Source organism: Colletotrichum navitas (assembly GCF_030913465.1).
Source record: "Colletotrichum navitas strain CBS 125086 chromosome Unknown LY79scaffold_119, whole genome shotgun sequence".
NCBI lineage: Eukaryota > Fungi > Ascomycota > Sordariomycetes > Glomerellales > Glomerellaceae > Colletotrichum > Colletotrichum navitas.
In genome coordinates, this window is record NW_026850665.1 from 32,064 (window position 1) to 44,554 (window position 12,491).

At 52.3% G+C, this 12,491-nt stretch overlaps 6 protein-coding genes across 6 annotated transcripts; 3 read left to right on the forward strand and 3 right to left on the reverse strand.

Moving 5' to 3' along the window:
* Window positions 1–24: 24 nt before the first annotated feature.
* LY79DRAFT_570891 (uncharacterized protein) lies at window positions 25–1,369 on the reverse strand. Its single transcript, XM_060559200.1, has one exon. The coding sequence runs from the start codon at window positions 1,028–1,030 to the stop codon at window positions 344–346; it is 687 nt and encodes a 228-aa protein (XP_060408096.1). The 5' UTR covers window positions 1,031–1,369; the 3' UTR covers window positions 25–343.
* A 950-nt stretch (window positions 1,370–2,319) lies between these two features.
* Window positions 2,320–3,381, forward strand: LY79DRAFT_527865 (acyl transferase/acyl hydrolase/lysophospholipase; the record flags this gene model as incomplete). Its single annotated transcript, XM_060555971.1, is given in 2 exon segments — window positions 2,320–2,535; window positions 2,548–3,381. The coding sequence occupies 2 exon segments, from the start codon at window positions 2,320–2,322 to the stop codon at window positions 3,379–3,381; spliced, it is 1,050 nt and encodes a 349-aa protein (XP_060408097.1).
* On the reverse strand, window positions 3,050–4,029 carry LY79DRAFT_570892 (uncharacterized protein). The gene has a single exon (XM_060559201.1). The coding sequence runs from the start codon at window positions 3,731–3,733 to the stop codon at window positions 3,389–3,391; it is 345 nt and encodes a 114-aa protein (XP_060408098.1). The 5' UTR covers window positions 3,734–4,029; the 3' UTR covers window positions 3,050–3,388.
* Window positions 4,030–6,104: 2,075 nt separating this feature from the next.
* Window positions 6,105–6,375, forward strand: LY79DRAFT_499808 (uncharacterized protein; the record flags this gene model as incomplete). Its single annotated transcript, XM_060553355.1, has 2 exons — window positions 6,105–6,239; window positions 6,289–6,375. Coding segments are annotated over 2 exons (222 nt in total), but the record flags the coding sequence as incomplete, so codon positions are not given.
* Window positions 6,376–6,781: 406 nt separating this feature from the next.
* Window positions 6,782–8,069, reverse strand: LY79DRAFT_663420 (uncharacterized protein; the record flags this gene model as incomplete). The annotated part of the gene is made up of 1 exon (XM_060562841.1): window positions 6,782–8,069. One exon carries the CDS (start codon window positions 8,067–8,069, stop codon window positions 6,945–6,947), a length of 1,125 nt encoding a protein of 374 aa, XP_060408100.1. The 3' UTR covers window positions 6,782–6,944.
* Window positions 8,070–11,365: 3,296 nt separating this feature from the next.
* On the forward strand, window positions 11,366–12,061 carry LY79DRAFT_570895 (uncharacterized protein). Its single transcript, XM_060559202.1, has 2 exons — window positions 11,366–11,785; window positions 11,937–12,061. Exon 1 carries the CDS (start codon window positions 11,518–11,520, stop codon window positions 11,782–11,784), a length of 267 nt encoding a protein of 88 aa, XP_060408101.1. The 5' UTR covers window positions 11,366–11,517; the 3' UTR covers window position 11,785; window positions 11,937–12,061.
* The last annotated feature ends 430 nt before the right edge of the window (window positions 12,062–12,491 follow it).

Genomic DNA, 12,491 nt, shown 5'->3' on the forward strand with positions numbered 1-12,491 from the left:
CATCCCGACGCCTTCGCTCACAAACGGGCAGACTCTCGACACACGGATGCCCTCCCGGCAGATATCCAGGCGGCTTGCCGTTCGCTGCAAGATGCCGCGCTTCAGTTGCACGAGCTCGTCCAGGGCCCCCGCGCGATACTCATGAACTTCTCCAAAAACGCCAAAACCGACGCCGCCACCGTCTTCCGCTTCGCGCCCCCGCGGGCGGTCCCGCTCGGCGACGATGAGGGCATCACGTACGCGGAGCTCGCGCGGCGGACGGGCCTCGCGCAGTCGCCGCTGGAGACGATGGTGCGCCCCCCAGTGCTCTACCGCGTCTTCCGCGAGCCAAGCCGGGGCCACGTCACGCACTCGACGGCAAGCCGGCTGTAGGCAACAGATTCCATCGTCGAAAATGTGTGCTAGGCCTCCGGACCCCGGACAACGGGCTGCACGTGCGGTTCATCGCGGAGGCGCTGGCGCGCCACCCGCGGGCGGACGAGCCTGCTGACGCGGCGGCGAGCGTTCTGCACGCCGCTCTGCAGGGCGCAGAGGAGAAGCCAACAACGTGGTTCAAGGTCCTAGAGCGCGAGCCGGCGAGGGCAGGACGCGCGCAGACGGCCATGAACATGATTGACAAGCGCGACGGGGTTTCGCTGCGGCGGCGGCTGCTGCGAGCAGGTTCCCGCATCTGAGATTTCTCGTGCAGGTGAGTCAAGATCACGGGAACGGAGCCAAATAACGAGAACATGGTGCTTTCGATGGAAGAGCTGACAGCGAGTAGGGCCTCCCGCAGACAATTGCCACGGCGCCGAAAGTCACCCACCTCCCCGTCGAGCTCCTGGCGCACTCGTTCCTCGACGCGCAACCCGCCAGGGGCGCCAAGGTGTAGCTCTTCCGCTGGGTCTTCCACAACTGGCCGGACAAGTACTGCGTGCACATCTTGCGGACCTTTACAGCGGCGCTCGACAAGGGCGCGCGAGTCCCGGCCATGGACAGCGTGATGCCGCCGTTGGAGGCCGCGGGCCATGGAGAGGGAGAAGAGGTACATGGACCTGGTTATGCTCGCCAACTTCAACGCGAAGGACCGGCAGGCCGAGGCCTACGAGAGGCTGTTTGCCGAGGCAAACGAGCGGTACGAGTTCCTGGGCATCAAGAGCATGGAGGGGAGCGAGCTGGGCTTCATTGAGGCTTCATGGAGGGGCTGATGAAGTGAGCTTTTGACTGGGTCGTGATAGTTTAGAATAGGGGTCATAGTATGCTTTTCTCTCCGCGTCCCCCCAGCCGCGTTGTTGCTGCACTTGAAGATGGACAATATGCAACGTTTTTCACTTCAGTTATTCAGACAACATAGGCTGAAGCCCAAGCCTAGTTAACCATTGCAGAGCGGAATTGATCATCATGACTCGACCTTTGCGTCACCTAGACCATACATGAACCCTTCTGTCCGTTGTGCAGCGTTTGGATAATATTGTGCGTGCAAGCAGGAAAGATACAACGCAACTCGACTCGGCCTGGGGATGAGCACGTGGCTGCTGCAGTGGACGTTATTCCTTGGAACACTATAGACTCACGGAGACGGGTCCATATCCTGATTCTTCCACTGATAAGTAGAGGCCCGAAGTGCATGTGGGATGGGATATTTCCCTCCCCTCCTCATCCAGATTACACCACGACCGTCCTGGCCCCTGACTGAGACTGCGACATGTATCTCTCTTCACTTTATCCGGGCACTAATCCGATGGACTCGCTACTCGCGCTCGAGCGCACCTATGCCATTCTCCTCACGCTCGCTCTCGCAACCGCCGTGTACCTCCTTGTCAGACGCAAAGGCCACCATCCCCTGCCCGCACAAAGTGACTTATCTGGGTGGGGGAGAGGGCGAGGCAGGGCCTGGACGCTTTTGTATACCTGATGTGGTGTTAAACGGATTGAAGGTATCGCTTCCTCGGGGGAGAACCCGCACATCACCATGCCGTCCGCCACCATCCTCCTTTTCGGCGATCAGCTGGCGTCCAAGGCATCAGCGGTGGCCAGACTCTACGGCTTGGCAGCTTAGTGTTAGGGTTAGTCGCAAAGATCATCGTCAACAGCTTCGACGCAGAGGGCGGGAACGTCAGCATACTGGTCGAGGAGGCGCCCAAAGTCTCGGACTGGCGGGCCCACGACCAACGTCGGTACCACGTCGTCGTCTGCCCCGGCCGCACACGGTCGTCCCTCGAGGCGAACGAGGCCCGGCTGAGGGATTACTTGGCCCAACGCCCGGTCACGGACCTGGCCAGCCTGGCATACACCACCGCGGCGAATAGGATGCACGAGATGCACCGGTCCGCCCACGTCATGCAGTCCCTCCAGGAGCTGCTTGGCAACCTCGGCACCCTCCAAACGGCGCCGGTCAAGGACGCCCGGCTGTCGTTCTCCTTTACCGGCCAGGGCTCTTTCTACAGCGGCATGGGCGCGGGACTGTACCACACGCTGCCCTCGTTCAGCTCCACGCTGGACGCGTTTCAGGAGCTGTGCGATGCTCAGGCCCTCGGCCGGTTCCTCGACCTCATCGTCGGGGCATAGGACGTGGCGACGGCAACGGCGTGCCAGACGCAGCTCGCTCTGGCGGCGCTCAAGGCCGCCATCGCCCATCTGCTCTCGTCTCTGGGCTTGCAGCCGACTCTGGTCATAGGTCACTCGCTGGGCGAGTATGCGGCACTCCACGTAGCGGGTGTGCTCTCCGTCAGCAACATGCTAAATTTCATCCACACGCGCGCCTCGCTGATCCAGGAGACCTGCACGGCACACGCGTACTCGATGCTGGCGGTGGCAATGTCACGCAAAGCCGCCGCCGACATGCTCCACGGGTCCGACTGCCAGACGTGCGAGGTCGCTTGCATCAACGGACCGACCATGACGGTCATCAGCGGCAGCAATGAGGAACTCGCCGTGTTGCAGTCGACGCTGCGAGATCGGGGCGTCCATGCGTCGCTGCCCAAGCTCCAACACGACTTCCACTCAAGCCAGCTCGAGCCGCTTCTTGAGCGCTTCGAAGAGGCGGCGAGCAAGGTGCACTTCAGCGCGCCCCGCATCCCCGTCGCGTCTACTTTGCTCGATGAGGTCGTTCGCGCTGGCGACGCTGACGTCTTTGATGCAGCGTACCTCCGCTGCCAGATGCGCGAGCCGGTCGACTTCCTCGGCGCAGTGCGCGCGTGCGAGGCTCGGAAGCTGCCCCAGGCGAACACATTGGCCCTCGAACTCGGCCCTCATGGCAAAATCCGGCACCAACAGGGAGATGGCCACCTTGTATGCTCTCCATCAGGGCCAGGACGGCTTTGGAAGCTTCTCGCAGTGCCTCGCCGCGCTCCATGTGGCAGGCCTACCCGTCGACTGACGCGAATACTACCGGGACCTTGAGCCCGGTCTAAAGCCTCTGAATTTGCCCGTATACGCGTTCGATACCAAGACGTACTGGGCGCCGTATAAGACGAAACGTGCGATACAGGGTACCGAGGTGGTGGCAGAAGCGCCTTCGCAGCGGACGTTGCCGTACGCCTTCCTGCAACGCCTGCATAGCCTCGGCTCGAACGGCGGAAAGACGAGGGCGAGGTTCACTTTGAGCACGACGCATCCCGAGCTGACAACGGCCATACAAGGACACATCGTGGGCGGTGTGGTGCTCTGCCCGGCCAGCGTGTTCGTGGAGATGGCGCACGCGGCGGCATCCCATCTCTTGACATGCACGGGTCCTGCCGGCGAGGGCTCCCATCTCGAAATCCCGGACCTGCAGATGACGCACGCCCTCGTGGTTCACGCAAGGGACGAAGAGTGTCTGATCCACGTCGAGTGTACCATCGACGACAATGCGGACGCGGAGATCTCAGTGGCCTTTAGCTTCACGAGCCCGACGGGCGCATCGGCCAACCACGGCGCGTGCAAAGTGCGTTTCGGTGCGCAACGTCTCTCCAAGGTGCAACAATGGGGCCTCATGCAGAACCTGATACGGCGGCGCGTCGCTGGCCTGCTTGAGACGGCAAAGGACAGCCCGGCGCACCGCATCTCGAGCAACCTATTCTACAAGCTCTTTTGGGCCGAGGTCGAGTACGCCGAGCCGTCGCCTACCAGCTCGCCGTCCCGCAGGCCCGCGCCGTCGACACCGCCTTCATCGCCCGCGCCCGGCGCGTCGTCGCCGAGAACACGAGCGTGCTGCTTGACCCGGGCGACCTCGCCCACGCCGCCGCCACCGTCCGGGCCCTGCACTCTTACACGCCGTGCCCGTTCCCGGCCGCGTGGCGCCCTCTCCGCGCCGCCGTTGTCTGGGCCCGCTGGGGCGTCAACGATAACCCCGACCAGGCGCTGCGCGATCCCGATATGCGCCGCCCTGCGGCCATGTGCCCGACGCTCGCCAAGGCGGCGGACCCGGCGGCCGTCGGCCTGGATGACTTTGAGGCCGAGTTCAAGTCCTGGTTCTGGGGACTCGGCCCAAACGGCTGGGATGCGTTGCTGGGCGGGGAGGTGCTTGGGCACACGGTAGACGGAGGTAATGCTTTCTGACCCTCTTGCACCCTGTATGATTGATGTGACTGACCGGGCTCCTTATAGATCACTTTCGCATGATGAAGCCGCCGTACGCACACTCTCTAAGCGCTGTTGTGACCAGCGAGATTGCCGAGATGGAGAGGTTGAAGTAGGCGGGCGGCGTGTTTCCACTTCGTCTTTTGTCTTTGGCGCAGTATCCTGATAACCGAACCCACCCCGGATAAACCCAAATCATGTGTTGGTATCAAAGTAATTACTGTTTGTTGTGACGCTACATATCGCTTGTTGGCTTGCGCTGTTTGAAAGCTAGCAGTCATAAATCTTTCCACGCCCGTCGTTGCACTTCTGGCGCTCTTCAATCCTGGCTTTGGCCTCGACATAGGCAGCGCTGGAGTTCTCCGCCAGACTTCGACAAGTCTGATAACCCCAGTACCGGAGACCACACAGAGTGGCCCCACGAACAAAACCCTCTTCGTCTCGCCTGAGTTCAAGGTGGAAGTAATCGTCGTGGGTGGCAGCTATGCCGGAATCATAGTAGCATACAACTTCTTGCTGTCTGGCCACAAGACTTCATGCTCGCTGCTCAAGGCCGGACACCGCATCGGCCAAAGCCAGACGCAGGCCTTGCGGAGCGCACCTGAGAAGTTTGCCATGATGGGTATAACTTGGATTAACAAGATAACCCGACCCTTCGTTAATGCTGTATGTGAGTAATTTGGTCAAAAGATTGCGCGTCAATAGACTATGGGCGACATCATCCGCCAAGACTACATCGGAACACTTCACCGAAAGTCTCAGAGCATCTTTCAGGTAGGCTGAAAAGGGCTACTTTGGGAGGTTTTCCCTTGTACTGTTAGACATGATGGCAAATCTACCTAAGCAATCATTTCTCGTAATTGCTCTGCCCTTGTCTCACCTTCAGCCAGCCTTTTCTGCGAATTATTATAACCTATATGACAATGTTCCGTACATAGTCGCCCCCTGAAAGGTACTCACCGCTCGGCTTCGCTAGTGGCTGGCTGGCTTTTGCAATTGTCATGACAGTAAATAGCACTTAAGTGCAGTTATAGCAGTACCAACCGTAGGTCTACTTTTGTTATTACTGTAATAGTTTTCTGTTCAAGACTACGCCAGCGAATATAGATAGAGGGTGCTCAGACAGGGACTGCGGTTCCTGAGTCACTGTGCCTGAAGTGTCTCAATCGCCACCATCTTTTCAGCTGAGCCATTGTCGGAGACTTCACCAGCTCAACCAAGATGCTGCGCAATACTGAGCACATAAAGTGACCGGATTCCTCATGATCTTGCCTGATGCCGGGGCTGCGTTTAGGTAAGACTATCCATCCGGTTGATAGGATATACATATATATATATATACAACTATATCTTAGTGCTAATATGAACCCTAACCTAATTATTAGATGCATGACAGTTGATATTATCTCTGAATTTGCGTTTAGAAGCTCTGACGAATAGAACAAGGCGTCTGCTGCATAAAAGTGGATCCACAATTACCGTGCTGTAATCATGGTTTAATTATATCGCCCCCCAGATCGCTCGTTTCCCAGCGTGCCTGCGTCAACGAAGCTCCCCGAGTTGCAATGGCGGTGCCCGGCTGGCTGCCTCGTGTTGTACCTAAACAAGCGCAACCACTCATTGCGGACGGTAAAGTGGCACCTCCAGGTGCATGTTCTGATCCCAAGCGTGCTTCTACAAGCGCCGCTAAGTTGACATGGGTAGATAATCGTTGGAATGTCGGCGTACACGATGCACACCGATCCATAGATCTGGGGTCCGGATGCCAAATCCTTCAACCCGGCCCGTTGGCTCGGTCCTGACGCAAGGGAGCTTGAGACGAACATATGCACTTTGAGTAAAGGCGCTCGCTCGTCTTTGTCTTGGAATCAAGTAAATAGACCCCCTATACAGGGGTTTAGTATATATACATATAAGCTATATTATAGTTTCTAAAGTAGAGTAGTTGTACCCTTAGTATTAGACGTTAGTCAGGTAGAAGAGACCTATACAGTGTACTAATCTAGAGAGAGAAACATTGACAACCTTAGACGTAACACAATGTACTTCTCTAATTAGAATAAGATTACAATAATTGAAAGGAACTGAGAGTCATTAATTAAAGTATAGTATTCTAATTAGAGTAGACTCTTCTAATTATCACATGTTACTATATCCAATTACAAATTATAGGAAAGGCTCCTGGCTTAACTTAGCTAAAAGGTAGGTCTCTCAAAAAAAAAAAAAAAAAAAGGAAAAGTTCGTGATATTCTCTTGTCTACTTACTTCTAATTAGCCATCTTATACTTGTCCTCCTAATTAGAACTATCCTACTCCTTTACTGACTTCCTCTAATTAGGACTTCTAGTAATATAGTAGAGCCAATTGCCCTACCCTGTTCTAGTATTTAAACTAACAGTTCCTGCCTAATGTCTGGTTGGGGTAGTTGTTTTGCCTGGTGTAGTTGGTGCGTCGGCTGGGTCGGCCGGCTCATCGGCCGGCTCATCTGGAGTAGTTGTTGTCTTGCCTGGCTTAGTTGTCTTGCCTGATGTAGTTGGTGCCTCGCTTGAGTCAGTTGGGTCGGCTGGCTCATCGGCTGGCTCATCTGGAGTAGTTGTCTTGCCTGGCTTAGTTGTTTTGCCTGGTGTAGTTGGTGCATCGGCTGGCTCATCGGCCGGCTCATCTGGAGTAGTTGTCTTGCCTGGCTTAGTTGTTTTGCCTGATGTAGTTGGTGCCTCGCTTGAGTCAGTTGGGTCGGCTGGCTCATCGGCTGGCTCATCTGGAGTAGTTGTCTTGCCTGGCTTAGTTGTTTTGCCTGGTGTAGTTGGTGCATCGGCTGGCTCATCGGCCGGCTCATCTGGAGTAGTTGTTGTCTTGCCTGGCTTAGTTGGCTTGCCTGATGTAGTTGGTGCCTCGCTTGAGTCAGTTGGGTCGGCTGGCTCATCCGCTGGCTCATCTTGAGTAGTTGTCTTTGGCTTAGTTGTCTTGCCTGGTGTAGTTGGTGCCTCGCTTGAGTCAGTTGGGTCGTCGGTTGGCTCATCTTGAGTAGTTGTCTTTGGCTTAGTTGTCTTGCCTGGTGTAGTTGGTGCCTCGCTTGAGTCAGTTGAGTCGTTGGTTGGTTCATCTGAAGTGGTTGTCTTTGGCTTAGTTGTCGTGCCTGGTGTAGTTGGTGCCTCGCCTAGGCCGGTTGAGTCGTCGGTTGGTTCATCTGAAGTGGTTGCCTTTGGCTTAGTTGTCTTGCCTGGTGTAGTTGGCGCCTCGCCTAGGCCGGTTGAGTCGTCGGTTGGTTCATCTGAAGTGGTTGCCTTTGGCTTAGTTGTCTTGCCTGGTGTAGTTGGTGCCTCGCCTAGGCCGGTTGGGTCGTCGGTTGGCTCATCTGAAGTGGTTGCCTTTCCTGGCTTAGCTGGCTTGCCTGGTGTAGTTGCTGCGTCGCCTGGCGTAGTTGCTGCGTCGCCTGGTGTAGTTGCTGCGTCGCCTGGTGTAGTTGATGCGTCGCCTAGGCCGGCCTCGCCGCCGGTTGTGCTGGCCTCGCCGCCGGCGCCGGCGCCCATATCCCCCCCATTCCCCCCCCATTCCCCCCATCGATGGATCCATTCCCATTCCTCCCATTCCCATTCCTCCCATTCCCATTCCCATGCCGGGCATTGCCATTGGGATTGCCATTGGGAGCGTTGCTCCTATGCCTTGTCCAATGCCCGAGGAGCCTAACCCGCCTCCGCCGCCGCCCATATTTTGCATGCCTGGGTCGACCGGCATGCTTGGCTCTTTTGGGTTGACCGGCGCGCTTGGCTCTTTTGGGTTGACCGGCGCGCTTGGCTCTTTTGGGTTGACCGGCTCGCTTGGCTCTTTTGGGTTGACCTGTGCGCTTGGGTTGTTTGGGTTGGCCGGCACGCTTGGGTTGTTTGGGTTGGCCGGCACGCTTGGGTCTTTTGGGTTGACCTGTGCGCTTGGGTTGTTTGGGTTGGCCGGCACGCTTGGGTTGTTTGGGTTGGCCGGCACGCTTGGGTTGTTTGGGTTGGCCGGCACGCTTGGGTTATTTGCGTTGGCCGGCACGCTTGGGTTGTTTGCGCTGAGCGGCACGCTTGGTTCGAGCGGCATGTCTCGGTGGTTTGGCGCGGTTGGTATCTTGGGCTTCCTCCTGAATGGATTTCCAAATCTAAACGGATTTCTAAATATTGACGGACTTCCAAAACTTCCAAACCTCAACGGGAGGGCATCCACGAAAGCAAGCGAGCAAATAAGAATGATGAGCGGGTATAAGGAACGCATGTTAGAGAGTTGATAAGGCGAACCGGGGTGATACAAGAACGAGCGACAGTCAGCGAGTGACAACAGAAGGAGAAACAAACAACAGGCAGGTCGATGCTGCGCTTGATTTGGTGGATAACGGTAAGGCTGGATTGTGTCCCTAGAGATATCTGGAACAATATATATATATATATATATTTGCTTGAAGTCCAGCTTCCTAATACCTACTGTACTCGGCGCTGGAGGGGAATTGACACGAGGCTTGCGCAATCGGAGTCTCCGGTAGGTGTATCCGTGAAAGTTCTCCAATCTCAGCTGAACCCATCCATTTTATGCGTGCATAGCCAATTGCATGAATCCTTGGGACATTTCCTCTCCCACATCCCTGCGCGCGAACCTCTTTTAATTACAGCAGCCCCAAAGATGAACCCACAAAGAAGCACATTTAATAGCGTCCTATTGAAATTAGGTAAGATGCATCTAAATTTCAGGCTGCTATTAATTTAATTCGGTGCAGTAGAACTCTATAGTCTATTGTGCATCTAGATGCCGTTAAGAGCTGTATGCCAACCAGACTACGTTAACTAAACCCCTGACTTACTAATAGCCATTTAACATTTAAGACAGTAGGTGAAAAACCAGCGATATAATGCCAGCAGCTCCTTGGCCTTAGGCTTTGGTTGACAATCAAGAATCCAAGTCAAAAGTCCGTTCTGTTTTAGCGCTTTTAGGTGGTAGAAGAAACATCCTGCAAACCAAACTTTACAAAACATCATGCCTTCTAATATTGAACGCAAGTCACAGGTAATCATATTTTTTTGTTGTGTACCCACACTAATGCTCAACACTACTAATCACAGATCATTTTAGGTGGTAAGCCCGCGGCGCAAGTGATAGATGCTAGATTATGGGGCATATAAGATCAACTATTAAGTACCTAGGATTTTACTAAGGTGTAGTGCCCTACACATAAGGCTAGCTATGGGATCGGACTTGCCGAAGGAAAAATCTATAATAAGCGGGCACACCCAATTAGATTTACTATAAGCTACTATGCTTCACATAGTCCTCCTGGTCATAAATTATCGTTCTAGTGGTAATTGTTATCTTAATTAATTGTTTGTAATACATTAAGTGTTAATAACTATTCTTTGTTAGGTCATTTTACATAGGGTTATAGTGTAATAATAGAAACAGTTTAGAATGTGAGCAAAGTCTTACAAATTGCGTCAGAAGATTGTTAGATTAATATAAGCTACCTTAGCCATAGAAGTTTCAAGTCAGTCGTTAGTCCCAGTCCCCCCCCCTAGGTTTGACACGTTGTTCTTTATTTGTGATCTATTGGCACAACAGTAGAGCCTGCCCACGTCACGCGATAAGTGTTACAAAATGCTCCTGCTTCCTCAGCCGGCGTACATATCCCACTGCAGCGCTGGCAAACGCTAGATATCTTCCTTCTTCATCATCCACCAATACAGCAACAGTTACGCCTATCAGTTGATTCACCTTTCCTAAGATACTAACATCACTATTTAGACTTGAGATAGCAATGTGTATGATAAGCTTATAGGGCGCATTTCGGCCAAGAGAATGGCTGACTTGAAAATGGCACCGGCAAACCCTTCTCGGCCAGCCACTGCAGAGAACACTAGCTCCGATGGTCTCAGTCACATTCCCCAGAGATGTTTAATGGGTCTGGCTAAAAATGCGAGAATGTCACGTTCTCGAGCTATTAGTACTCAGCTTGTCAGGGATAAAAGAGCGGATCTTTGATTGTTTTACAAGAAGGGATTTTAGCGTTGTGTTTGTGCTAGCGATGAGAGAAAGGTAATGTGTTAGGGTTTGTTAAATGTAATTATTAACAAGTCCGCTAAGGTGGATGCGTCTTGATCTTTACTATTGCGGCCGATCCGCTTCAGACGCCGCGCCATCTTAACAAATTCAGCAACGAAGAGGTACTTTTGAATAATGCACCCATCAGTTTGTCACAAATCTTTCAAACATGCACATCCACATAAAGTAAAGTAAACAAGGCCCATCGCTGTGTCGCTTCCCAACTGTCAACAAAATGATCACCTATGCCAACATCCTAAGCATATGTTAGAGGATTGCCTCATGCACTTAGCAGTAAAACGCTGCATCCACAACCGACTACTTGAGGACTTTGGAGGTTATTTATTCGAACGAGCCAAAGGAACTTCTACGCAAACAACGCCTTGATGATTTCTATAGCACTTTTATCAAACTCTCTCACCCGCTACTACAGTCTATATTAAATGGCAGGGAAGAAAAGCTTATTATCTAAAAGAGTCCTAGCAGACATGACCATGAGGAGGACCCAGCAGCAATGTATATTATTATTCTTGATACGACCCGATCAAACAGGCGAAGGTTACCTTTTAACAATATCACTTGATTTGAACGCCAAGGAATAATCGATTGCCTGGTTGACAATGATTGGTAAAACTCGAACGCTTGGAACATATGAGGATATCGGAAGAGTCACAGCCGGCATATGTCTTGTCTGTGAATTTTAAGGATAATGAACGAATAAGAGAGGAGAGTTTAATTCTTTTCTAGGTAGATAGTTTTTTTTTTTACGGTTTTTTCTTTTTTTACGGGCTCTCTAAGATCCCTACAGTCACTATTGCTCATATGTGTAGTAAACTATTACCTATATAGCCTTCTATATACAGACTCAGGTAACAGGGCCTTACATGAAAACTAGAGTGTCTAAATCTGACCTGAGACATGTTGACTCTTCTCTTGGTATCGATAGCTGAGTCATTGATACAGGGACTAAGCTGTTTTCACACAGGCTCGCAGTTTGTTCCCGGCCTCTTCCATATAGGCACCATTGGTGACAATAGGGGCGAATCCTGCAGTAGTTGGATGAGCGCGATAAACATCCTCATCATTGCCCATCTTCAGTGTCGTAACGCCGCGGAACAGGGTGGGAAAATTTTCAGGCGACGACCGTTCAGTAAAGAAGGATTTGCTGAGAAAAAAGGTTGTTGAGCTGTTCCACCTTATTGGTAACCATGAAGTCTAATTCGTTCTAGTGTAACACGACTGACGGTGCGCACAGAGATCTGAGTTGAGGAACTTAAGGAAAAAAAAAAGTTATGTCAAGGATAAGCAGGGTTGTAGCAAAAGAGAGAAGTACGAACTGAAGCAGGGGAACATCCTTGAGGAGTCAGCTTGAAAGACTTTTCGTAACAGTATTAAGAGAAGTGCAATGAAACTAATTGAGTAACGTTTTGCAGAAATGGTAGGTTAATGCATGGGTAGTGAGCTAGTGAGTGCTTTGTGTAGGAGGAGCTGGCTTGGTTTATATACCACTAGGGCAGTAGAGTACGTAATCCTATCTAGCTAATTCTGGAATATCGAAAGCACATGAGCGTTAAGGCCTAATGAGAAATCTTGACACTGGAATTAAATTAACATAAAGTTAACAAAATCCATGGATATAGCATTAGAAACTAGGCTGCTCAAGTCTTAGATTAAGACTAGTCGAGGAGCTAGTTACACAGGTCCTATTGAGGTAGTAACATTAACAACTAGTACTTATTAGAAAAAGATTACAGAGGAAAAATACAGACTTTTTCTAGGTGTTTACTAATTTTAATTACAGACCAGACCAGGATCTCCTCTTACTTAGCACAGCAGGCATGCAGGAGAAGAGAACCCAGAAATATCAGCCTACGATCTTATGGCTAGCTAAT

Bases quoted from the DNA above. Each gene is read 5' to 3' on its own strand.
- LY79DRAFT_570891 (XM_060559200.1), bottom strand. From the start codon at position 1,030: ATGTACCTCTTCTCCCTCTCCATGGCCCGCGGCCTCCAACGGCGGCAT.
- LY79DRAFT_570892 (XM_060559201.1), bottom strand. From the start codon at position 3,733: ATGGGAGCCCTCGCCGGCAGGACCCGTGCATGTCAAGAGATGGGATGC.
- LY79DRAFT_570895 (XM_060559202.1), top strand. From the start codon at position 11,518: ATGTTGACTCTTCTCTTGGTATCGATAGCTGAGTCATTGATACAGGGA.